The 26,747-nt window shown below is 38.1% G+C and overlaps 2 protein-coding genes and 1 long non-coding RNA gene across 10 annotated transcripts; all 3 read left to right on the top strand.

Annotated features, from left to right (window-relative positions):
• Positions 10,090 to 13,266, top strand: LOC109946826. Of its 4 annotated transcripts, XR_002269906.1 has the most exons (5): positions 10,090 to 10,481; positions 11,321 to 11,415; positions 11,509 to 11,637; positions 11,782 to 11,997; positions 12,619 to 13,266. It is a non-coding gene; the product is annotated as an uncharacterized LOC109946826 (long non-coding RNA). The 4 variants fall into 4 exon arrangements; XR_002269903.1 differs by having other exon boundaries at positions 10,099 to 10,481; positions 11,782 to 13,266; XR_002269904.1 differs by having other exon boundaries at positions 10,099 to 10,420; positions 11,782 to 13,266.
• On the top strand, positions 20,031 to 21,718 carry LOC109948926. The gene is made up of 2 exons (XM_020562831.1): positions 20,031 to 20,347; positions 20,856 to 21,718. The coding sequence occupies exons 1-2, from the start codon at positions 20,046 to 20,048 to the stop codon at positions 21,190 to 21,192; spliced, it is 639 nt and encodes a 212-aa protein (XP_020418420.1). The 5' UTR covers positions 20,031 to 20,045; the 3' UTR covers positions 21,193 to 21,718.
• Positions 24,372 to 26,498, top strand: LOC109948547. Of its 5 annotated transcripts, XR_002271177.1 has the most exons (3): positions 24,372 to 24,599; positions 25,521 to 25,930; positions 26,015 to 26,498. XR_002271177.1 is itself a non-coding variant. In XM_020561841.1 (2 exons), the coding sequence occupies exons 1-2, from the start codon at positions 24,430 to 24,432 to the stop codon at positions 25,864 to 25,866; spliced, it is 516 nt and encodes a 171-aa protein (XP_020417430.1). In that variant the 5' UTR covers positions 24,372 to 24,429; the 3' UTR covers positions 25,867 to 26,498. The 5 variants fall into 5 exon arrangements, 3 of the variants coding, with proteins under 3 accessions (XP_020417430.1, XP_020417437.1, XP_020417441.1); XM_020561841.1 differs by having other exon boundaries at positions 25,521 to 26,498; XM_020561848.1 differs by having other exon boundaries at positions 25,563 to 26,498.

Raw genomic sequence — 26,747 nt, forward strand, 5'->3', positions numbered from 1 at the left:
AAGAATGAACCATGACCTTTATTTGAATCTTAACAGCCTATTTAGTAGGTGGCCGTGTAGAATAAAATTTTCATGGAGACCATGGCGGTGGCCAACCATGTTTTACTCCAAGCTTGGAGCCCTTCTTATTCTCAACTCGGATCTTGCCATTTTGTTAGCGATGGGTTGAAATGCTAGGATGACTAGCACTACCCAGTTGACTTATGGCCATCACTTTGGTCAACCCTTCATGCCCCCAAGTCCACTTGGTTGGCCAATCTTGGCCTTTGGTTGGGGCTCAATAAACTTGACCACTTGCAATTGTGGTCTTGCAATGTCGAGTTTTTCTCCTACAACCATATCTATTATTATTGCATCTTGAATCATGCTCTGGCCTTCTTCTTCACTAGATTATAGGCCATTACACCTTAGGATGGTTGCCTTGGGTTGGACCATATTGCAATTTTCATTGGTGACCATCTTTTGGGTCTTATCCCCTTGGGTGGACTCCTTTTCCTCAACCAATGTCAGGCTTTCAATAGGACAGTCGACTTGAACAATTGATCATAAGGTCGTCTCGCCCATCTCTTTCTCACTCTCATATTTCCTACGAACCTCACTTTCCTCTAGATGAGTAGGTGGAATAGGTGGCCGACTTGCAACCACATGAGAATTTTCCTCTTGCGACTGAGAATCAAGGTTGGGGTTGAGAGTTTGCCCCTCGGCTTGTTGGCTAAGAACTTGCTCTTTGACCACAAGTCGCAAGGAGATTTCACGCAAATGTTGGACCAAAAGTTCGTTGGAAACTGCCATCTCCATAAATATATCTTTCACTTCAAATATTTCCTTTACGAAATTTTGATGTTCTTTGTCCATGCGGTCAACATATGGCCTCTCGCTTACGCTAAGAACATCTTGGCCATTATAGCCATTAGAATGATTCGTTTGGTGGGAGCCATAACTAGGCTGATCATAGATATTGGCCGGATTATTTTGGGCATCTAGGTAAGTGTATTGTCCTCCGGCCACTTGATTGTACTGGCCATTAAATTGGCTACCAAAGCCATATTGATATGTAGAACCATATTGGCCGCTATAGCCATTTTGATTAGTTTGGCCACCAAAGCCATTTTGATCATTCGAACCATTTTGGTTCATAAGATCATATCCGCCAATATAGTTGTGCCCACTATATTGGTCACCAAATCCTCCAACATAGTTGTGCCACCATATTGGCCACCAAACTGACTACTTGAGCCATATTGGTTGTTAGGCCCATCTTGATGGGTAAAATTATATTGACCATAGTATTGGCCGATAGATTGGCTATTCGAGCCATAAGAATCATAGTCGTTGTAGTTCATTGGCTGATAGGAATGTTGCCATTCCTTTCGGTCGCTCATAAAGTGTGTCCCATCAGGCGTGCCAAATTATGTTTCCCTCTTTTCGACCGGGGCGGCCGACGGAAGGAACTTTTGGTCCTTCTTCTTTTTTGAGTGCGGGGCGTGTCACCACCAAGCCCCGAATTTGGGCTTGAATGGAATGTGAGTAGATGGATGTGTTGCGTCCGAGATCTTACTTTAATCAAACGATTGTTCGGCCGAGCAAGGAACCTCCTCACGGCCTAGGTTCTTTCACTACCTAGGGGTCAAGGCTTTATGTCAGCGACCAAATAATGTGGAGTGGGTGGAGATGTAGTTAGAACGTGAAACGTAATGAAACGGAGAACAAATGTGTAAAGTAAAGGTGCTTAAACTTAAATATAATTTAAAGACAAATGCGTAAAGTAAAGTGCGAAAGATAAATAACGTAAAGACGAGAATTAAAGTGCGATAAAATGAATCAAAGCAATAAATAAAGTAAGAACGAAATGAAAGCGATAAGAACGATAAAGTAAAATGAACTTGAAATTAAACTTAATTGAAGTGCGATAACAATGAAAAGTAAATCAATTGAAATAAACTTGAATTTAAATGACAAGAAAATATAAATTGAATGAGAATTTAAACTTACACTAAGAAAATGAAGAACTCGCTACGCTAGGTGCATGAAAAGTAAAATCCTAAGTCTAGGAAAACAAAAAGTGCGAGACGAAAAATAGGTTTGTCTGTCTGATGTTGTCCCTTCTGCCTTGGTCGAGCAAGGTTTATATAGGGCACTCGTCAGCCCATGGGCTGGCCATTGAATGACCCAAGGTCAACTCTTTTAAAACTTCTTTCCTTCCAAGGCCCCTCTAAATCCGTAGGATTACATTGATTGAAATATTCTGACATGCTTGATTCTTCCTTACTTTGGAACACTTGGAGTTACTATCAAATCTCTTGATTTCTTTCCTTATGAAGCCTCCGTCACGTGCACATACTCTTTTGAAAATCTGGGCATGAATAGATGGCTTAAACTTGGACATCTGATTTCTCTTGTATTACCACCTACATAATATATATTAAATTTTATATGTATATATATAATAGGATGAGGAAGGCTTCAGCTTAAGAGCCTTGCCGCACATGCAGGTTCATATATACTTATCCATATATATAATTTATGCTAATATATATTACTATTATTATTATATACATATTTATATATATATATATATATATAAAAGCATAACAATAAGGCAAGGCAGCTTGAACTGCCGGGTATACATATATATTAATACTAGCCTCTCTGCACGCGCTTCCGCGCATGCGAGAGGTTTCCCTCAAATAAAATTATTTGAGGGACGCCTTTTAGGGTACCCTACGACTCCTGTGGTCCAAGAGATCAGGACTGTATATATATAAGCATAACAATAAGGCAAGGCAGCTTGAACTGCCGGGTATACATATATATTAATATATATATATATATATATATGAATAAGACACCTTCGGCCCAACTTTTGCAGACTAACCACAGGCTCCAGCCGCATAACTCATATATATATATATATACGATGAAAAAACAAAGCTCCAACCATAATTCATTCTCCCACAACGTTCGGTCGCATCTCCCTTGAGCACCTCATAGCCCAGATTCCTCTCCATCCGTACTTCAAATACAGCCCCACCATTCTTCGAACAGTCAGCCGCATTCAACAACGGCCCGACCGCTTTCTCCAGCTAGAGCCCGGCCGCCAACTCGAGCACTATTTCGAAAAAACCGGGCCTACCTCTCCAGCCCCATTCGAACAAAACTCGGCCGCAAAACTCTCAGCCCAGTTCGAACTGCCCGGCTACATACCCAGCTGCCCAATTCCTTCCTTGCCCAGCTCCGTAATTGAGAAGCCCGATCGCTATTCTTCTTGTGCCCGGTCAATTCTCGTGCCTGGGGTGGATATCTACCACCCCCAAACAATAACACTTTTTTTTTCCTTCTTCTTCCATTAATTTTCTACAAAACAACTGACACAAAATAAACAAACACAATATACTTGAAATCTTAGCAAAATAGTAAGTGTTAGATGCATATAATTATATACATATATTTTCTGATCTATCAAACATCCATGTTAACTAGCACATATCTATGTGCTTAAGGGTTAATAGATACCTACAACAAACAAATTAAGGAGGGTGTATTCAATGTAGATTTTAAATGATTTTAAAAGGTTGATGGAGCTTAATTGAATTTAATTGAGTTTGACAGAATTCTACAAACTCCACATAGATTTTGACTGAATTAGTGTATAAATTTTAACTAAGTTTGTTGGAATTTTATTGTTGAGTTTAATGGAGTTTATAGCAATGGCGGTGGTGGTGACGGCAATGTCAGTGGTGATGGTGGTTGTGGGGAGGTAATGGTGGAGGAGGAGGAGGAGGGGGGGGTGGTAGTGGTTGTGGCGGTGGGAGTGAGGTGCGGTTTAAGGACCCGCCCCGAATTTTCTCAAAACCCGAGATGAACCCTTTGGAATTCCTGACATCACCCCGATGCCAGGCACACTTACTAAAAACCGAGACTTCCTGCCGAAATTTCGGCAGAGTCTCCCCTATAAATTGTACATTTCCCAAAATTTATACCTGCATGAAAACGCATTTAATATTCCCAACTGGCAGCATGCACAATATAATTTCATGCAATTCACACAAATGGCCTTCGGCCTTCTAATAATTCTTAACCAACTACCAAACCATTCAAATACCAAATATGACTAACATTTAGTCTGCGGCTGCACCTAATAACCTTAGGCTGCCTACGTACCCTCCTTGAGGGATCAAGCCACACGTAGTTCTTCCATAAAACCCAATTCCACACATAGGCGATACCTTATTTCATTTCTCTGTATCTCATATAATCTCCCCATACGCCGGTACAACCAACGCCACGTATGGGGCCTGTCAACACGCCGGATAACCTACGCCACGTGCGACCATGCCATACTATCATAATATCTCCCCATACGCCAGTACAACAAACGCCACGTATGGGGCCTGTCCCAACGCCGGATAACCTACGCCACGCGGGACCTCAACATCATATCACAAATCTCCCCATACGCTGGTACAACCAACGCCACGTATGGGGTCTGTCGACACGCCGGATAACCTATGCCACGTGCGACCTCAACACAATATCACAAAGCTCCCCATACGTCGGTACAACCAACGCCACGTATGGGGTCTGTCTCAACGCCGGATAACCTACGCCACGTGAGACCTGAACATAATATCACAAATCTCCCCATACGCCGGTACAACCAATGCCACGTATGGGGCCTGTCCCAACGCCGGATAACCTACGCCACGCGGGACCTCAATTTCACTTGGTGGTACTTGTGGTAAATCCAACATCCGAGGAGGTACCTAAAGTAGTGCGTATAGCACTCCAAACTGACATTCTAGACTCTGTTGTACCCTTGTACAACCATATATAATTATATAAATAATTCTAATATTGTGTAACCCTCCACAATAGTCTAGCTCCCGATAATCCCCCCTGGAAGGGTGAGATTACTCCGGAAGACTCACGGTCAACCAAGGGTCAAACTACTCTAACCCTGGTCAAACGGACCTGCAGAACCCACGACCTCCAATTTCCGATCCGGAAGTCCCTATGGGTTCTACCAGGTATAGGACACTTGTCCTGCGAGTTTGGTTCAGATCGGACGGTCGGATTGTTCACGATCGCACGATCTGACAATTAATAAAAAAATATAAATTTTAAAATTATTATTCGGAACATCCGGGGCTCCGATTCACGATTCGTGAATTCCTACATGATCCTAGAATTACCTAGATTAACATATATTAAATTTGGGACCATCCAACGGTCCCAACCTATCGAACTCGGATAACGCGCGATATGCGATTCTCCGTTCGATAGTCAAACGACGTCCGAATTGAGATCCGCGAAATCCTACGCACTCGTGACAACCTAAGGATCTCATCGGAACACAGTGCTACTTTTTTCAACGTGCCCACGCGCCGCCGCACGCGCCGGCAGCGCGTGGTGCCCAAAGCGATAACGCTTCGCCGGAAAATCTCAAAACCACGGCTCCAAACTCCTACCCTAGGTATAACACCCTATTTGAAGCCACTTTTGTTCTTGGACCTACCCCAAAAAGTGGCCGAAAATGGCCGATCACGGCGGCCGAAGTTCGGCCAATTTTCAATTCGAAAATTGAGTTGGCTACGCTAAGAATCGATCTAATCCTACCCAACCATCAGCTAGAGCATGCAGAAGGGATGAATTTCCATACCTTGATCGCCAGAAATGGCGGCCGGAGGAGGGAGATCGGCGGCCGTGAAGATCCGGCGACATCCGGGCGAAAATCGCCATTTTCCGGCGGCTGGAGCGGCGGCCGATGTCGGGGGTGGGCTGGGTCGTGACGCCGAGGGCGAGCCGGTTCTTTTGGCACCGGCCCCGTCCGCTGCCGCGGCCGGTGGCCGGAGTTACGAGGAGAGAGAGAGAGAGAGAGGGCCGACGGGAGAGAGAGAGAGAGATCGCGGGAGAGAGAGAGAGAGAGAGAGAGAGAAACCAGATTTTTATAAAAAAATTCCATTTCGAAATATTTACGATTGTGCCACTGGGCTTCTTTTGACCATATCTCTCTCGTTACAACTCTGATTCGAGCCCACTACGTGTCTATGAACTCGTCTCAGTACGACCTATCCAAAAATACAAATCACGGCCCCAAACTCTCTCCGGTTAAAAATATGACTAAAATACCCTTAAATAATTAAATAATTAAATAAGGGTTAAATTTGGGGAAATTTGGGGTCGGGGTGTTACATGCGGTGGAGGTGGGGATGATAGTGATGGTGGCGGTGGAGGTGGTGGCGGTAAAGATTTGTCATAGCCTAAAATTAGTCTATTATCAAACGAAATCCACCCCTTTTGTATTTCCTTTAAAATCAATAAGTTTTTGAATGCAACCAAACTTTTTATGAAGTCTAAAGTTGTAATTGAATGCATCCAAATTTGAATGGAGTTTAAAAAGTATGAATTGAATACACCAAGAAGTGAATAGACTTCTATAAAATCGTGATTGAACACACATAAACTTTTAAACTTCTTTAAAATCTTTTATAATCTAAATTGAATGCACCCCTCTTAATATTCTGAAACCACATTGGTTAGTTACAAATTTACACAACAAAAATGTATTTTTGCAGACATGGTATATTAAGTTAATATGGCGTTCATTATGAATAAACCGTCATGGTTAGTTGGAACAAGCCCGATGCTATATTATATTCTACGATAACTACGTTTATGTGTGCAAACCAAGTGGTGTACTTACTTAATACGTCGGCGCTAATTATGAATCTATCGACGTGGATTCTAGTAAAATTATACGACGTTGATTAAGAAGATTTTGTCGTGTTTAACTAACATTTAACACGGTGGCAGTTTTAGTAAAACGTCGTCTTTACTTTCTACGTTGGTAGCTTCATACCTACTGTCGTTGTTTTGGTGGTTAAGAGTTTACGTATGGAGAAAATAGGCTTTGTAAGTTTCAGGAGTTGTGTTTTAAAAATACTCAAGCCGATCTCAATTTTTGAGGTGTTAAAGTTACTTATCCACGGCAGTTTTCTATTCCGTCGTCTTTCTAAAAAAAACAACGGTATTTATTTAGAGTTTTTCTATTTAAACCCAGCAATTCTCTTTGTTCACCATAAATTCTAAGTTCACCATAAATTCTAAGTTCACCCTAACTTCTAATTCAAATTTGCACAATTTCTAAGAAAACCCCACTATCTTCCCAAACTACCACTAAATGCACACCCAATAGAAAAAAATAAAAATAAAAAACTCATCAACCTTGACATCCCGCTATCTTGCTCCTCACCACTCAACTCAAATGTAACAATATTATGAAATGACATGTGATAATTTATAAATCTCAAGTATCATTTATTAGTTACAAATTTCACATATATGATGACCTCACCTCAGTAGAAATTTATTTCCAACTAGACTTCATTCAATTATCAGTTAACTTATGAGAAGGAAAACAACTTCTTTATAAGTTGATATAAAGAAAAAGGAATTACATACTCTCTTTGCCAACAAATCTTTTAACGACTTCTTACTGAACAATTTGAACAAGGATACACCTGCAAATGTGTGCCAATAAGTTGACATTCGAAAAACTAATTAACTAAGCTAAGCGTCAACAAGAATAACCACTCTGATTGCTTTTAGTTTTTTAATATACTTTTTGGGACTAAAATATCTATATTCAAGGTTCGACAAGAGATTATGCTGGAAAAAAAGGTGCCCACCGGGGGAAGGAAAATTTCGTGGAAAAGTGTTGGGTTAGCAGCGTTTCGCTGTGAGAGAAAACGTTTTGTTTGTAAATGCTGTAAATAATAACTATTTGCAGCATTTAGTAAATAAACGTTGTAACCCAATGTTGTAAAAGCTTGCATTTTTTGTAGTGCCTTCAATTGCATGCGTTGCTAGTACACTTGCCACGGGCATCTTAACAAGCAACTGGCCCAATCTGCATCACAGTAGGCTTGAAAGAGACCTTTTGGCAAACCATGCGAGGATCTGTGAACTTCTAATCCCATAAAATAATGCAATCAACCTAGATCCTTAACTGGAAAGAGACGACGGAGCTGAGTAATCAAAATAGAACATGCAGCAGAGGAATTCCCAGAGCCTCACGACTTTTTTTTTTTCTCTCTCCCCTAAAACTTCTTCTCAAAGCTTTCTCTCCCAACCACATAGGATGTTCTCCTAATATTTAACATTTGTACATGACTTAAAAAAGCAGTTGAAACTAGCATCTAGAATAAATAAATATAAATAAAAAGTTTTTTAGTCATGCATAGTGCCCGTGATTAAAAAAATGCTTCTTACATGCGCGAAAGAGCGTATGGAGACGCTAGTCTTATTAATTGGTTCTACTTCTTTTAAGGATTGATGAAAGCATAAGTAGCATGGTGAAATTGGCATCGATACTCTAAAAACTGCCATATTAATAGGAAAATCTCCAATAGTTTGAGTAAAAAAATTTTGTCTATCTATACAGAGCCAAAGATGCAAATGTATAAGATAAAAACAAAAACAAAAGCAAAAGATACAAATTTGAAAATTCACACACACACTCAATTGTATTAGTTAAACAGGTTTCAATATATCCCACAAAATATTGGCAAAGATCCCAGATTTTCATTTCTTTCTATGAATGGTGCTTTGCATACACCTTGCTACTCAACAAAATTCTGAACATCTTCCTCATCTAGCACTCTTGGGGCATGAACCACATGGAAATGGACCCCACCAGCTTCAGCATCATCGGCAAAAGTTCTAATGTTATGCACTATTGCAAAGTTATAACTGAAATTGAGCAGAGGAGGAGAGAAGAAGAAAAGAGGAAAAAGGAAAAATAATAAAGAAAGAGAGAAAGACAAGGAAAAAAAAAGAGAGGGAACAAATAGAAAGGAAGAGATAGAAGAGGAAATAGAATTAAAAACAAGAAGAGAGGGTGAGATATTAAATAAACGGCAATTGGTGCAAATACGACAGTAAAAACACAAATTCGTAATGAATTCGCATACTTCGACTCGGTAATGGAGAAGGACTCCCTTAAGATATACTTTAGTGGCCATAAAGGAAAAAGCTATAACAATAATCATGTGTTTGGATGAGGAAATTTTAAAAGTATTAAGCCATTCATAAATGATGAAATTTAAAATGACTTAAAGTAAGAACGGTGTGTTTGAATAAGGAAATACTTGGGTTGAAAAGACTTGGTATATATATATACTAATGGGATGTAGAAGAAGAAGAAGAAATGCATAAATTTTATAGAATTATCAGTGGATGTCATTTGCATCTTGAAAATGTACAATGTTGGCACATGCTTGAACTTTGATGTACAATGAATTTTGCCACAATCATAGTCTAAAATATCAATAATATCGACGAAATATGGAGGATATTATCATTTTTTCAAGTCCCGGATATTTCGGAACATATCCATACACATATCTTATAAATATCGACAATATCGACGATAATATCGGAAAATATCGATGTCTATAATTTCGCTCACACTTCAGCAATATTTTGTTAAAATATTGCTATAATATCAAAAATATCAAAAATATCGATGTAATGGAAAAAATGAAAAAAAAAAATACAAAGCACACACGCAAAGGAGTCAAACCCCTGCCATTTCACTCCTCCAATGCCTTAACCACCATATTGCTTATGTTTTTGTGATAATATGCTAAAATATGTTTACTTTTTATTGCTTTGTTTTGAACTGTTTTTGCAAAAAATAGATTTACACATGAGAATGTGAGTCTTTGACCTTTCCCTTTTGGGATAAAATCAAGCGACTTATGGAAAGAATCTGAGACCCAATCTTCAAATGATTTTGCTTATGGATAACGTCAACCAATCTCGAATTCATATAGGTGCACTATGCCAAATTTTACTTTACACTAAACCACATAGGCATCGACAAATCTAAAAACCGATGCTATTAGTATTTTAGGCATCGATTTTATAATTAATAGGACTAAAGGGGTATAAAGGCATCAGTACAAATTTTAGGGGTTTTCTACTGATGCCGTTGATTGTAGTTTAGCATCGATGATATAATTTACTGATGCGTAAAATGTTTTTGAATAATTTTTTTAAGCAGAACAATTATAACGACGCCAAAACCATGTCAACGCCGCTACAGTGATTTTTTGAACAAAACATTTTCTCTCTCACGATACTCACTCTCTTCATTTCTTTTCCTCCATCGATTTCTTCTACATCCTCAATCTCTGCCACCATTATCTCTGTCCTCCATCCATCTCTGCCGCCATCTTCTTTCTCCTCCGTCTCTACCGGCATCTTCTCCTAAACCCTAAAAATTAGAACCAACTAAACCTAATTTCTAAGCCCTCTTTTGATATCTCAAATTTGATTTGATTCGAATCCATATCTGAGGACGCGATGGGCAATTTCAACCTCTCATGCTTCATCGTCGCCATTATCTAGATCTGAGGTAAATTTGGCAACTACTTCATACAGAGATTTGACGAGTAGCAAGTGATGAATCCAACAAGGTATCTGTGTTTTCAGAGGAATATGAGTATGACTAGCTGTGTTGGCTCAGGTCCAATGGAATATGAGTATGACTAGCTGTGTCCCTTGGATTTTAGCAGATAAAATGTGTTCTTGCCTAACATGTCTATTAAGCTATTGGGTCAGTGTGTTTTATTCAAATTATTTTATTTCAACATTTTCTTGTATTTTTTTAATTGTTCTTGATCGTTTACCTGCTATTATTCTGCTGAAATATCAAATGAAAAACTTAACTTTAAGATTCTATGGAACTCAAATAGCATATGAGTTCTAAATTAGTCTATCATGTTATGTTCTACATTCAAGTGGACTAAGTCAGTTAACCCTTGGATTCTGAAAAGTACATCTGGTAGTTCTCCCTTGGATTGTAGCAGGTCAAAACTTTTTCTTGTCTGTATTTTTTTTTCCGTTGAAAATCCTTTTTGTTATGTTATTTCGAATTTCTTCTGATGTCATAATGATATAGTTGTTGAAGTTTTCTTTATATTCTTTCTCATTTGTTTGGTGTTAGTGGTTTCCTTTTTTCTGCCTCTCTGGCATGACTACTCTGCTTCCCTAACACATGCGTGATTAGATCCACTTAAACTTGTCCCAACTAGATTAGTCATGCTAAACTAGACTAATGATTGCTTTAATGAATAAGTTTAAGTCCTTTGGACATTTGTTCGTTTGAATTCCATCTCATCACATCTGCCCTCAAAATGAAGGAAGAAATTATTTTCCTTGTTGATGGTCAATTTTCATGGTTTTTTATAGTTATTTGATGATGTTCTGAAAGTTTTTTATTTTTTATTTTTTATGCTTTGGTTGAATTTTGCAGGGGAGTTGGAATGTACAGATCCAAGAAACCCAAAGATGAGAAGGAAGCAGTTTCAAGCATCTTAGAGGACCTACGTACTTGCACAAAATGACATGGTGAATATATTTCGTTGAATGTCCCTTTGGTTTTTTGTTTTGGTTTTGAAGCCTATGAGTAAATTATAGTGATCATTTCGGCATATGGCTCAGGTATCTGTGTAGGCTAATGCTTGTTTTGATGAAGACGGTTTCTCCTATGGAATCTACACTAAAGCTGTCAAGCTCACTACAGCAGATACCGTGACTAGCTATGTATACTCATTGTTTTGGGGATTCCAGGTACCTCACATGTTATCTTATAATGTGTGTATTGGAGATATAATCGACTATTTGTATACTCAATATATTTCTGTTTGTACCTCACATCCTACTAAATGCTAATTTAATTGGTTTATTGGTTTCTTTCTTCTTGATTCTATGAAGCAAATCAGCACTCAGGCAGGAAATCAAGTTCCAAGCTACTTTGTTTGGGAAGTCCTTTTTACCATGGCAATTATTGGACAGGGCCTCTTGCTCTTTGCTCTTCTAATTGTAAATATGCATAATTTTCTTCAATCTCTTGGACGGAGGTACTACTTTCTACTATCGTTTCTGCTTCTTAAATGTTCTACATGCCAAAGCTGCTTGAAGGGATATAGGGTAAATTTTCTATATGATTTCCACCATCTATTATTGTTCTGGTTGTCTTGAAATGCATGTCTTATACCCTGTGATATTTATATGGATATTGCTTTATTGTTTGTGAACTCACCCCTTGGCTCATATACCTCACCACATGTATCAACGGTACTTATGTCCTAGGATACTCTAGAAATTTCAGGCTCCCATTAGGTTAAATAGACAGTGTAATCCAGTAGCTTACTCAGGTATTCATAACCAAAAAATTTTAAGTTTTTGATAATTTGGCCACTGTTTTTTCTGCTGGAAATATTTTGTGCTTCAAAGAGGAAAGGGCATGGAGAATGTAGGGAGATTTAACTATCTGAATGAAACTTGTTGGGGATAGAGCAAAGAAGGGAGAAAGTGTGATGGATTTGTTCTATGAAAGTGGGGATTTGGCGAGATAAGATAGCGGCCTAGGACTAGAACCTCTCTGGTTTAAGTTACTGTTCAATTAATTAGTAATATGGTATGCCTTAAAAAGAAGTATATTCTCATTTCCTAATCTTGTATATATGTTTCTCTTTCACAATTTGGTTTAATTGTATTTTAATTTGCGTGCAATTGATTTATAAAGTATACATCTTTGTGGAATGCCAGACTTGGGGCCATTGACATCATCACCTTCATCATTATCCTCCATATCCAGTACTGCTAACTCTGTATAGAATAAATATTGGAGGCTGATAGATCTGTAAACACCTTTCCCAATCTTTTTGCTGAGTTTGGGGTTTAAGCTTAAAGTTATGAGAAATTTTTTTTTTTTCTGATCTTGTTTTTATGTACTTTTCCTAATTAGATTAGATCTTGCTGTTAGCTAAAGTTGCAGGCTCTGAGTTTGGTATCATCTTTTGACCATATAGTTTTTGGTTAGGGGTGGTTTGAATTCTCTCCTCGTTATTGCATTCTTGATACCCTCAGGTTCGACATACTACAGCAAGTTGAGGCCACTAAGCTATAGAGGTGCAGACATACTATTACTATAGCAGATTTATAAACACCAAGATGACACTGAATGTGGAGACCAAGTACAAATTGTGGAAGATACAACAACTATAGGTTAATTCTTTGGATATGGTATTTTGTAATTATAGGTTAATGCTATGGATATGGTATTTTGTATGGATATAGTAGGAATCAAGATTGGTAAACAATGCAATTACTTTTGAATCTTCAAGTTTTATGTAATTACTTTTGAATCTTCAAGTTTTATGATATAAACTATTATGGTTGTTTTTCTAGTTAAAATCGTTGTAGAGCTGTTGAAAACTTTAAATGAAAAAAACGAAGGGTCAATAATATTTGTAGAAAGTCAAACCATTTGTAGGCTTTCAACATCAGCATAAATACAAAAAACGAAGGCGTTGACCATAATTTGCCACAACAGTAGCATCTTTTCTGATGTGGTAAGTCATAACACGTATCAGTATAATCAAAATCCTTGATGCTATAATGAGTATTTAGCATCAGCGTTAATATATTCCACGATGCTGTTAAAGGTTTAAGCATTAGAGGTCAACGCTCTTTTTGGCATTTGGTAACAACTTACGCATCGGCGATTAGGAAGAGCAAAGTCGTAACTCATTTTTAGCGACGGGGAATATCCGAAGCGTATCACTATATCATATGCATCGGTTCCCAATACTTCGGTTCTTGGGTACCTTTAGCGACGGAGTGTAACGACCCGGTCCTAAAAAAATGTTTAATTATTAATTAAACATGATAAAAGACCATTTTGCCCCTAGAATATTTTATTAGGTTTAAAGTTGACTTTTTGAACAGGAAGAAATTTAGGAATTTCGACTGTACCGTTGCATAGAGCACGGTGGGATGAGTTCATAGACACGTGGTGGGCTCAAATCGGAGTTGTAACGAGAAAGATCCGATCAAATTATTCTCAGTGGCATAACCGTAATTTTGGAGAAAAGGGTTTGATAAAAATATGATTCTCTCTCTCTCTCTCTCTCTCTCTTTCCTCCTGCGAAATAGCCCCCTGGTGCGATGGCAACAACTTCTCCAAGTCGCCACCGCCACCACACGCCGCCACTTAGGGTGGCACCGGTCCCGTTAGAACCACCTCACTTCCCTCTTCGATTCTCGATCGGTCCCAGCCTCGATCTGTGGTCGTGGTCGCCGGAAACAGCCCTGAAACAGATCGGATTTTAGACAGTTTTGACAGATTTTCTCAAGCTTGTTTCGGGTGATTACGGCCACCAAATCTTGAGATTCAGGTATGCTTTTCCATCCTCTCAATATGATTAAGCTATTGGTTGGGTTATTTAGGATCAATTTCTGCGTTCTGGAGGTCGATTAAGCGATGAAAGTTTGGCCGATTTTTGGCCTCCGATTCCTGCCACTTCCGTCGACTTTTTGGAGTAGGTCCAAGAACAAAAGTTGCTCCACTACATGTGATTTACCTAACTTGGGAGTCTTCACCAGCGGTTTGAAGTTTTTCCAGCCGCTGGAAATTTCTTTGGACACCCAAGCGCTGCCGGGGCGTGGGGTGGTGCGTGGGCCATGTGGTGGACTGTCTTAGAGTTCTTACATAACCCTCTTGTCATCCTGAGCATGACGGTATGCTCGGATTTGAATTTGGTTCTCGTTTAATCGTCGATCGGATATCGCATATTAGGCGTTATCCGGGTTTGACATATTCAAACCGTTGGATCGACTCCAATTTTATATATGTTAATCTAGACATTCCTAGGATCATGTAGGAAATCACGGAGCATGGATCGGAGGCCCGGATGTTCCGATTTAATAACTTAAAGTTTGGGTTTATAATAACCGTCCGATCGTGCTATTGTGAGCGATCCGACCGTCCGATCAGGACCAAACTTGTAGGACGTGTATCCTAAACCTTGTAGAACCTATAGGAACTCTAGGATCGAAGAACGGAGGTCGTGGGCCCCGTGGGCCCGTTTGACCAAGTTTGGGTAGTTTGATCCTTGGTTGATCCTAAGTCTTCCTAGGATAGTTTCACCTTCCCAAGAGGATTATAATGACCCTAGTGACAGGTCTTGAGCATTGTTGAGTTAAGTTGATTATTTGGGATTATGATATTAATTTATTGTTTTAAATTGAGGAATTATTGGATGCTAAATTGTTGTTGAGGTTTACACAATATTAGAAATTAATATATATATTTATATATGTTTATAAAGGTATAAAAAGAGTTTAGAATGTCAGTTTGAAGTGCGATACGCACTACCCTATGTACCTCCCCGGATATTGATTACACTGTAAGTACCACCCTGTGATTGTGAGAGAATTGTTCGGCATTGAGACAGACCCCATACGTGGCGTTAGATGTTCCGGCGTATGTGGAGACTTTATGATTGTTAGGTCCCACGTGGCATAGGTTATCCGGCGTGAGGACAGACCCATACGTGGCATTGGATGTTCCGGTGTATGGGGAAGATTATATGATGGTTAGGTCACACGTGGCATAGGTTATCCAGTATGTTGACAGACCTCATACATGGCGTTGGATGTTCCGGCGTATGGGGAGATCCTGTGATTGTTAGGTCCCACGTGGCATAGGTTATCTGGCATGAGGACAGACCCCATACGTGGTGTTGGATGTCTCGGTGTATAGGGAGATGATATGATTGTTAGGTCACATGTGGCGTAGGATTTTTCGGCGTGCTGACAGACCCCATACGTGGCGTTGGATGTTCCGGCATATGGAGAGATTATGTGATTAACAAATAGATGAATAAAGGTATTGTATGTGGTTGGAATCGGAATTTAGTTGAAAGAACTACGTGTGGTTTGATCCCTTAGTAAGGGTATGTAGGCAGCCTAGGGTAGTGCCTAGGTGCAGCCATGGGCTAAACTTTACTTATGTTGTTTTAGTGAGTGGGGTGCTGAATTTGTAGTTGATCTTGAAATTCGGATGGAAACGAGGCTTGATTAAAAAGTTATTCTATGTTGATTACAGTAGGCATTCATAAATAAAGTTGAGTTTGTTATATGCATTGTTTAATGCATTAATTTGATTCAAGAGCATTGCTGGCGGTTCTGTTTCGAGTTATTTGAAGGCTGGAGGCTTTTTATGTGAATTGCATGAAGTTATATTGTGCGTGCTGCCTGTTGGGATATTAAATTGTGAATTTTGTGCAGGTTGAAATTTGGGGAATGTTCAATTTACAGGGGAGACTCTGCCGAAATTTCGGTAGAGAGTCTCGTGCTCTTATTCCTTTTTGGAAAAAAAGGATATAGTTTTAGAAGTGAGTCTGACATCGTGGTGATGCAAGAATTTTCACAGGATTCGTCTCGAGTTTCGGGAAATTCGGGGCGGGTCCTGTCACTGAGATTCACCCAAGCTAAAGGTCAATTTTCGCATAATGATGGCATGTAAACAATTACATGCAAAACTATTTTGGGGATTTATCAGTTGATAACTACTCTTCACAATACACTTACTCAACACATAGAGATGATGAAGATAGTGAAAATTTTAAACATCATAGGAACACTAAGTGGTACTAAATCACTCATGTATCTTACCATGCAATGTATAAAGTGTAAAATATTATAGTAAATCATTATATATAAATGATTATGGTGTGTTTAATCTTCTTTCATTAATTACTACATATTTTCTACATTCACAGTATTCGTCAACTCTCTGTATAATCAACTTAAATTAGCTAAACCCATCATGCAATGAATTTCCCTTTGAATTTTTTGTGCTAAACTAATATTTAATTGACAAAATAAACATCCTTCAAAGTTTCAATAAAAATTTCCAAGTTTTTCTTACAATTTTCGTGGTTTTTATTCAATTTTTACTGATATCGATAATATCTCGATATTTCCATTGAAATTTTCGTATTTTTGTACTACCAATATTTCTGATACCATCGATATTTTAGACCTTGGGCACAACCATGAATGTCTGATGGGCCCCTCTTTTACATTAGCGTGCATGGAGGAGAGAGGTCGTCCTTTGTCCTGCATGTGATCAAAAGTTTTATGTAATCTATTAGCTAGACTACCCTACTTAATATCTGTTTTAGAAAATTTGGCATAAACGCTAAACCCTAAATATTGTTCACCAATGGGGTGGATTCCCGAAATTTATCTATCATTTCATACACTTCATACATCTAGATTTGTTTGGGCCAAAAATTCCACACACTAGCCCATTTTTTACAAAGAACCCCAGGAACAGAAAAACAGAAGACTGGGCCTTGACTCCAAAAGCAGCTCAAAATCAAACATTAAGAGGCCCATGACTTTTTGCAAAATTGGCAGAGGTTAGAAGATCACAAAGAACAAATAAATTCATCACGAAGCAGGTCGATAAAATTCTAAAAAGAATTTGATTGGGCCCAGCTTCTAAAAATTCTCACCATTGATCCCAATCCCAGAGTGCAAAGTCAGCAGATTTTTAAAGTCTATTCACAAAGAAACCCACGTGACTACCTGACTTTGAAAAGTCAACAATTTCAACTAGCACAAGGGACTTGATGGGAAATTAATGAAGGCAGGTTTTACAAGAAGACTTCTCCAGTCTTTACAGTCAAGGAAGAAGATCAAAATCCCTTTCTCTATATACTGAAAAATTATGCATCAAAGCATGTATCATTTCCAAGGGATAAGCAGACTATATTTTCTAAAAAGAAAAGTAGGGAGCAGGAAGTTGTTTATCTGGAAAATCAAACTAGCCATCACGGCAGATTGAATTCTTGCAAAAAGAAGTTAAGAGTTAAAAAGGGATTAGGTTTTTTCAGGAAAAACAGGGAAGTGATTACCATAAGAACTAACTGTTGATGGGTTTTTAAAAAATCTGCCGCCCATTATTAAAAGATTAGAAATCCCACTCCAGCATTCTCTATAAATATGAGAGGAGGTGAACAGATTAAAGACAGCCACAAAATGAATCAAAAACAAAAAACTCAAAATGATCACTTGATCTCAAAAGCCTTCAAAACACTAAAGCAACCAAAGCTCATTGAGCCGCAACAAAACAAGTCAGCTAGAATTCAGAATCTCTAAAGTCAGTTCAGTTTAAGAGAAATAGTCATACAAAGCGAGAAATAGTCAGTTCAATTTTACTAATATCAATAATATCTCGATATTTTTATACTACCAATATTTCTGATACCATCAGTATTTTAGACCTTGGCCACAACCATGAATGTCTGATAGGCCCCTCTTTTACATTAGCGTGCATGGAGGAGAGAGGTCGTCCTTTGTCCTGCATGTGATCCAAAGTTTTATGTAATCAATTAGCTAGACTATCCTACTTAATATTTGTTTTACAAAATTTGGCATAAGCGCTAAACCCTAAATACTGTTCACAAATGGGGTGGATTCCCCATTTTATTATTTTTCTGGTAAAAAAATATCGCTTCTGGTACAAGGCATTTGAGAAAGAGAAAGGATAGTTATCTTGTTTTATTCGCTGGCTTTAGCTGGAGAGAGAGGTCGGAGAAGGAAGAAAGCAGGTGGGTGGGGCAATGAATGCCTTAATTGTGTGAGAGGGGAAAACGGGAAAAGAAGGAGTTTAGTGGTGTTTAAATTTTTTCATAAACTTCTTCAACCACGTGTGGTGCTGTAAACTGGGCGAGTCTAGCTTCAGTTGCTTAAAGTGACGGCAGCATTCCGCTTCTGTAGCGACCTTGGTTAGCTAGTGTTCCATGGCTAGCAAAAATTTGCCAAAACCAACACAGCGCACGACAAAGAACTGAAAGCAACGAGACCTGGAACACACCTGGGGACAAAATCACGTGACAAGGAGGCGGGCGTGTAACGTGTTGGTATTGGCAAATTTGGCCAAGTGCTACAACTGGGCGGTTTTAATAACATTCCCATGGCTATCGATCGAAGGAAAACCACCCCACGGTCCCCACCCAACACCCTCCTCTCTCTCTCTCTCTCTCTCTCTCTCTCTCTCTCTCTCTCTCTCTCTCTCTCACATGAAGACGAGGCACGGAGCATCAAATGATGCTTTTGGGAGGAAAAAGATCCCGGACAATCCAAAAGCCTCCAAGGCTGGAACCCAAAAATATATATATATATTTTTCATATACATACACCAAAAAAATAAGAGGAATACTTGTTGGAATTTTAAAAGGTTTTAAAAATTTAACCGTTTTATTTATTTAATTATTTTGGCTGTTTTATTTTATTTATTGTGGGGGTTATATATATTTAATATTCAAGTTTTATTTCTGATTGGTGAAAGCCTTAATTTTTTGGTTGGTGAACTTTTATGGTTGGTGAAGGTTACATGTTTTTAGATGCCTATAAAAGGCCACTCCTCCTTCACATTTGATACACACAATGACACATAATAACACACACGATATATACAATACACTATCAGAATATCACATACACATTCTAATTCTCTCCTTTTCTACTTTTACATATATTCTGTACTTTATTATTATTATTTTGGGCAATGGTTATGTGACTTGGATACCTATATCTGTCTGTGAACGTGCTCATAGCGGATCTTGAGTTTGTGTATAAGGGGTCGTATCTTGGAGTCTTGTAGACCGTCAGTACCTGCACGTAGGGAGGCTACAAAGGCTTTAGGACAGCGTCTTTGACGTGCTTCATCGTACCAAACTCACTTTCTTACTTATTATTTATTTTCCTTTTACTTACCTATTATTTTGTTTTCTTCAATTTTATTATACCTTCAAAAGTTTCCAATTTGTTTATAAGTTATTTATAATATAAATATTTTGTATTTGGCTTTACGGAAAGAGGAAAACTATTATTTTTTTATAACAATACTAACAACTTTCTCTCTAACATTTCCTTTTGAAGTTTCTCCATTCTTCTCATGATACGTGTCACTTTCCTTATACTTAAAATAATATCATTAATGCATCACACAAGTTAGTTTTTGTTTTTCAAATTTACCCTCATCACAAGTGTGTCACTTTCTGTACTCTCTTTTGAACTTGAAAATTTAAGATTTTGTCAGCCTGGCCCAGCACCATGATGAACCCTATCTGTTATAAGATGGGTCTCCAAATGAACCTGGACAACTACACAAGGAGATGACAACAAGAAGGTGTATTCGTACCTCTACAAATGGTGCTGAAATTGCGGAGAATGAAATTCTCTCGCACAGAAGCAGAGAAGTTGGGTTTTTCAACCTCCTGAATGGGATTAATAGTCAAATGTTAGAGGGGTTTCGCATTGTTAAAAATAAAATTTATGCACGCGACAGCAGGGGTGTTGGGGGCGGGAACCTTGGCAACAACTTCAACGGGGGATTCACATTTCTTCTTGTTCTTATTGCACTTGTTCTGTTATTGGGATTATTGGGATTTGCATACTACCTAACAAGTACTAAAAGGTATTATTTCTTCTTGTTCTTCTTAACATTTTAAAAAAAAAAAAAAAAAAAAAAAAAAACTCAGCATATTATGACACACCCATACAAAATCGATTGTATGTGTTTGGCTTGGCTTGGTTCATTTTTAAAATTAGAAAAACTTGGCATACGTTTTGTAATCTAAAAAGCTTGGTCTTTATTTTTAAAATTAGGAACCAAGGAATTGAAATACAGAATATGTTGAGCTTTATTAATATATATTTTTTTTAATGCGAAGTTCAGATTTTGTATATTATTGAAAAGGAGCCATTTTACTGATGTTGTGCTTTATTAATAGTTCTACACTTCTAATAACTTACTAATTACTACTATTAGCATTTATATATGATATCATGGTATACATATCATATCTCTGCTATCTTTTAATTTCATTTTTGTTTCATAGCTGACTAGTATTTCTACTTTCTTTTTTGTTCCATAGCTAAATAGCTCCTATTTTCTTATTAATTTTTTTGGGTTTATTTTTCAGTGAAATGTCTAGATTGACAATTTTGATTAGCTACGGTGGGAGGTGGGTTGACTCAAGGTACGAAAATTTCAAAGCTAAAGGAGTACTCGTTTCCAATACAATTACATTGAAGGAGCTTCAGAAGCAAGTATATGACATTGTCAATGTGGACCCAAATGACTATGAGATAACTATGATAGCTATGTATGAAACAATGAAAAGCGCATGGCCTGTAGAGATAGCCGATGATGATGATGTGAGAGCTTTTATTTTTCAAAGTCGTTTAAGTTCTTCTAAGATTCCATTGTGCATTACATTGGAGGAGACCAACCTTGGGGGGTCCCCACAAGCTCCCTGATTATTCCTAGTCAAAACGTTTGTGGGCTTGGCATCCGACGAACGCCCGATAACCTCCTCTTCTGGTTAAGTTTTGGGAACCTTTGGCGTGTGCTCCCTCAAAATTTGTTCCTCTTTTTCTTATTCCTTTATTTGTGACTCTTTGCGAGCTGATTAATCCCTACACCTTCTCTACGTTGTCTTGGTGTATTTCTTGTGTTTCTTGTGTCTCTGACCCTTGGTGTGTTTCTTGTGTCCTCTGACGTGGGGGTCTCCTGTGTTGGTCTTCTAGTAGTACGGTTGTTTTGTTTTGGTTATTTGTAATGGTTTGGTGGTTCTCAATTGGACTCTCCTGTTAGTCCATAGCATGCGTGGAACTCTTTTTTACCTGGGTTTTTTCCCACGTAGTTTCTTAGAAATGTTTTAACGAGCCACTATTCTCATGTTGTTCTATGTATGAACCCATCAGTTGACTTCAAAAATGAACTGTGAGATCCTGAATATTTTGACGTGTTTAAAAAATACATCACTTTTGGTCCTTGTGACTTATCACCATGAAAGTTCCCGTGGTTTCAATTTGATTATTTTTACATTTGTGGTTTCAGTTTGAAGCATTTCAATGAAAATATTCTCAATTTCAGTCAATTTTATTTAACTTTTGTTCTTTGTGGATATATAGCATACTGCAATTTTTGAACTCGTTCTAAGTATCAGAAAGAAAAGAAAAGCTGCAAAAGGAACAAGAAGAAATAATACCTTTGAGTTGCAGTACTTTCTTCCCAATTTGCCAATCCAAAAATAAGAAGAAGTAGAAGAAATATTATTGCCCCCCCAAGTTGTAGGGAAAGGGTTGCTGTAAGAGGCAGTCTTCACTTCATTATTTTGGACTTTTGAGAGTATAGTTTCTCTTCATTTCAGCTGCGTGAGGTCATGGTTTTTGAATGAGATTTTAAACTTGGTTTGAAAATCTACTTCTTTTTTTTCAAAACATTTATCTACCATTTCATACACTTCATACATCTAGATCTGTTTGGGCCAAGAATTTCACATGCTAGTCCATTTTTTACAAAGAAGCCCAGGAACAGAAAAACAGAAGACTGGGCCTTGACTCCAAAAGCAGCCCAAAATCAAACATTAAGAGGCCCATGACTTTTGGCAAAATTGGCAGAGGTTAGAAGACCACAAAGAACAAATAAATTCATCACAAAGCAGGTCAATAAAATTCTAAAAAGAATTTGATTGGGCCCAGCATCTAAAAATTCTCACCATTGATCCCAATCCCACAGTGCAAAGTTAGCAGATTTTTAAAGTCTATTCACAAAGAAACCCACGTGACTACCTGACTTTGAAAAGTCAACAATTTCAACTATCACAAGGGACTTGATGGGAAATTAATGAAGGCAGGTTTTACAGGAAGACTTCTCCAGTCTTTACAGTCAAGGAAGAATATCAAAATCCCTTTATCTATATATAGAAAAATCAAAATCCCTTTATCTATATATAGAAAAATTATGCATCAAAGCATCTATCATTTCCAAGGGATAAGCAGACTACATTTTCTAAAAAGAAAAGTAGGGAGTAGGGAGTTGTTCATCTGAAAAATCAAACTAACCATCACGGCGGATTGAATTCTTGCAAAAAGCAGTTCAGAGTTAAAAAGGGATTAGGTGTTTTCAAGAAAAGCAGGGAAGTGATTACCATAAGAACTGACTGTTGATGGGTTTTAAGAAAATCTGCCGCCCATTATTAAAAGATTAGAAATCCCACTCCAGCATTCTCTATAAATATGAGAGGAGGTGAACAGATCAAAGACAGCCACAAAATCAATCAAAAACAAAAACTCAAAATGATCACTTGATCTCAAAAGCCTTCAAAACACTGAAGCAACCAAAGCTCATTGAGCCACAACAAAACAAGTCAGCTAGAATTCAGAATCTCTAAAGTCAGTTCAGTTTAAGAGAAATAGTCATACAAAGCGAGAAATAGTCAGTTCAATTTTACTGATATCGATAATATCTCGATATTTTTGTACTACCAATATTTCCGATACCATCTATATTTTAGACCTTGGCCACAACCATGAATGTCTGACGGGCCCCTCTTTTACATTAGAGTGCATGGAGGAGAGAGGTCGTCCTTTGTCCTGCATGTGATCAAAAGTTTTATGTAATCAATTAGCTAGACTAGCCTACTAAATATTTGTTTTACAAAATTTGGCATAAGCGCTAAACCCTAAATGGGGTGGATTCCCCATTTTATTATTTTTCTGGTAAAAAAATATCGCTTCTGGTACATGGCATTTGAGAAAGAGAAAGGATATTTATCTTGTTTTATTCGCTGGCTTTAGCTGGAGAGAGAGGTCGGAGAAGGAAGAAAGCAGCAGGTGGGTGGGGCAACGAATGCCTTAATTGTGTGAGAGGGGAAAACGGGAAAAGAAGGAGGTTTAGTGGTGTTTAAATTTTATCACAGACTTCTTCAACCACGTGTAGTGCTGTAAACTGGGCGAGTCTAGCTTCAGTTGCTTAAAGTGACGGCAGCATTCCCCTTCTGTAGCGACCCTGGCTAGCTAGTGTTCCATGGCTAGCAAAAATTTGCCAAAACCAACACAGCGCACGACAAAGAACTGAAAGCAACGAGACCTGGAACACACCTGGGGACAAAATCATGTGACAAGGAGGCGGGTGTGTAACGTGTTGGTATTGGCAAATTTGGCCAAGTGCTACAACTGGGCGGTTTTAATAACATTCCTATGCCTATCGATCGAAGGAAAACCACCCCACGGTCCCCACCCCCACACCCTCCTCTCTCTCTCTCTCTCTCTATCTCTCTCTCTCTCTCTCTCTCTCTCTCTCTCATGAAGAAGAGCCACGCAGCATCAAATGATGCTTTTGAGAGGAAAAAGATCCGGGACAATCCAAAAGCCTCCAACGCGAAACCATCAAAAAAAAAAAAAAAAAAAGAAATACTAGCAACCTTCTCTCTAACATTTTGTTTTGGAGTTTCTCCCTTCTTCTCATGATAAGTGTTACTTTCCTTACACTTCAAATAATATCATTAATTGTCATAAAAAAAAAATATATCATTAATGCATCACAGAAGTTAGGTTTTGTTTTCCAAATTTACCCTTCACAAGTGTCATTTTCTGTACTCTCTTTTGAACTCGAAAATTGAAGATGTTGTCAGCCTGGCACAGCACAATGATGAACCCTATCTGTTATAAGATGGGTCTCCAAATGAACCTGAATAACTACACAAGGAGATGACAACAAGAAGAGGTATTGGTTCCCCTACAAATGATGCTGAAACTACGCAGCCCCCACCCGACAGCAAGGATGTTGGAGGTGGGAACTTCGGCAACAATTACTTCAACGTGGTTCTTATTGCATTTGTTCTGTTGGGATTGGCATACTACTCAACAAGTACCACAAGGTATTATTTGTTCTTGTTCTTCTTAACAATTTGAAAAAAAACTCAGCATATTATGATACACACACACACAAACACACATGTATTGTTTAAATAAATTGAGCCAAACTGAATATTAAGGTTTCTCAAACTTAGATCCGAGAAATATTGTTTGATCTCAAGCTCAAATGTTTGATCTGAGAAATATCCGGGAAATAAATTGAGCCAAACTGAATACACACACACACACCCTAATCCTCGGATTTATGCCTTTCTTCAACTGTTGAACGCCCAAAGCCATCATTGGGACCACGTTATTGTGTCTTACCTTAATCGCCTTAATCATGTGTGTAAATTCCTTCTCATCATTAGCATCCTTAATTTCAGGAAAAGATCTAAGGTCGCGGAAGGAATCCAAATACCAGTCTCGTACCTGAATATAAATTAAAGAAAAAAATTACACTAAAGTGTATATGTATGCCTCAAATCCTTGTAACTTGATGCTGGATGTGCTATCTAGTTAATCACCCTGTAACTTGATGCTGGATGTGCTATCTAGCACAAAAAATTAAATTGCTCAAGCTCTGCTCAGATGATCTTTTCCAATTTGAGCACGGCTTGGCGTACGTCGTGTGTGGCTTGGCTTGGTTCATTTTTAAAGCTCAGATTATCTAGGTTTTTTTTTTTTTTTTTTTTAATAATGCCAAGTTCAGGTTTTGTATATTATTGAAAAGAAGCCATTTTACTGATGTTGTGCTTTATTAGTAGTTCTACATTCTAATAACTTACTAAATACTACTATTATATCATCGTACACATATCATATCTCTGCTATCTTTTAATTTCATTTTTGTTTCATAGCTGACTAGTATTTCTACTTTATTTTTTGTTCCGTAGTTAAATAGCTGCTATTGTTTTATTAATCTTTTTGGGCTTATTGTTCAGTGAAATGTCTAAATTGACAATTTTGATTAACTATGGTGGGAGGTGGGTTGATTCAAGGTACGAAAATTTCAAAACTAGAGCAGTACTCGTTTCCAATACAATTACAGTGAAGGAGCTTCAGAAGCAAGTATATGACATTATCAATGTGGACCCAAATGACTATGAGATAACTATAATAGCTATGTATGAAACAATGAAAAGTGCATTGCCTGTGGAGATAGCCGATGATGATGACGCGAGAGCTTTTATTTTTGAAAGTCGTTTAAAGTCTTACAAGATTCCATTGTGCATTACATTGGAGGAGACCAACCTTCTGGGGTCTCCACAAGTTCCTGATTATTCCTAGTTAAAACGTTCGTGGGCTTGGCATCCAACCAACGTTCGATAACCTGAATTATCTCCTCTTCAGGGTAAGTGGCCTAGTATGGGTTTTAGTGCTCCTCTTGCGCTGTCCAAAGACTATAGTTGTTCTCATAGGCGGTTTTTTTGGACAGAGTTTTGGGAATCGTTGGTGTGTGCTCCCTCAAAATTTGATTCGCTTTTTCTTATTCCGCTGTTTTTTATGACTATTTGCGAGCTGATTAATCCCTACGCCTTCTCTATGTTGTCTTGGTGTGTTTCTTGTGCCTCTGACCCTTGGTGTACCGAACAACTCTTGTGCTGGACAAAGGACTATGATTGTGCTATAGAAGGATTTCTTTGACAGTTTGGGATACATTGGTGTGCTCTCATGTTGGGGTCTCCTGCACTGAATTTATCTAGTAGTATGGTTGTTTTGTTTTGGTTATTTGTAATGGTTTGATGGGTCTCAATGGGACTCTCCTGTTAGTCCACAGCATGTGTGGAACTCTTTTCTACCCTTGGTTTTTTCCCATGTGGTTTTCATAGAAATGTTTTAACGAGACCACTGTTCTCATGCTATACTATGTATGAACCTATCGGATTATGAATGAAATCCTTTTTACTCTAAAAAAAAAAGTAAGCAAACAACAACCTCTATCAGTTGACTTCAAAAATGAACTGTTCCTTGTGGTTTATCACTTTTAGCACTAAAGTCCCTGTGGTTCAATTTGGTTACTTTTACTTTTGTGGTTTCAATTTGAAGCAATTCAATGACAATATTCTCAATTTCAGTCAATTTTATTTAACTTTTTTTTTTATTTGTGGATATATAGCATAGTGAGATTTTTAAACTCGTTCTAAGTATCAGAAAGAAACGAAAGCTAC

The sequence above is a fragment of the Prunus persica genome, chromosome G1, assembly GCF_000346465.2.
Source record: "Prunus persica cultivar Lovell chromosome G1, Prunus_persica_NCBIv2, whole genome shotgun sequence".
In the NCBI taxonomy this organism is placed as follows: domain Eukaryota; kingdom Viridiplantae; phylum Streptophyta; class Magnoliopsida; order Rosales; family Rosaceae; genus Prunus; species Prunus persica.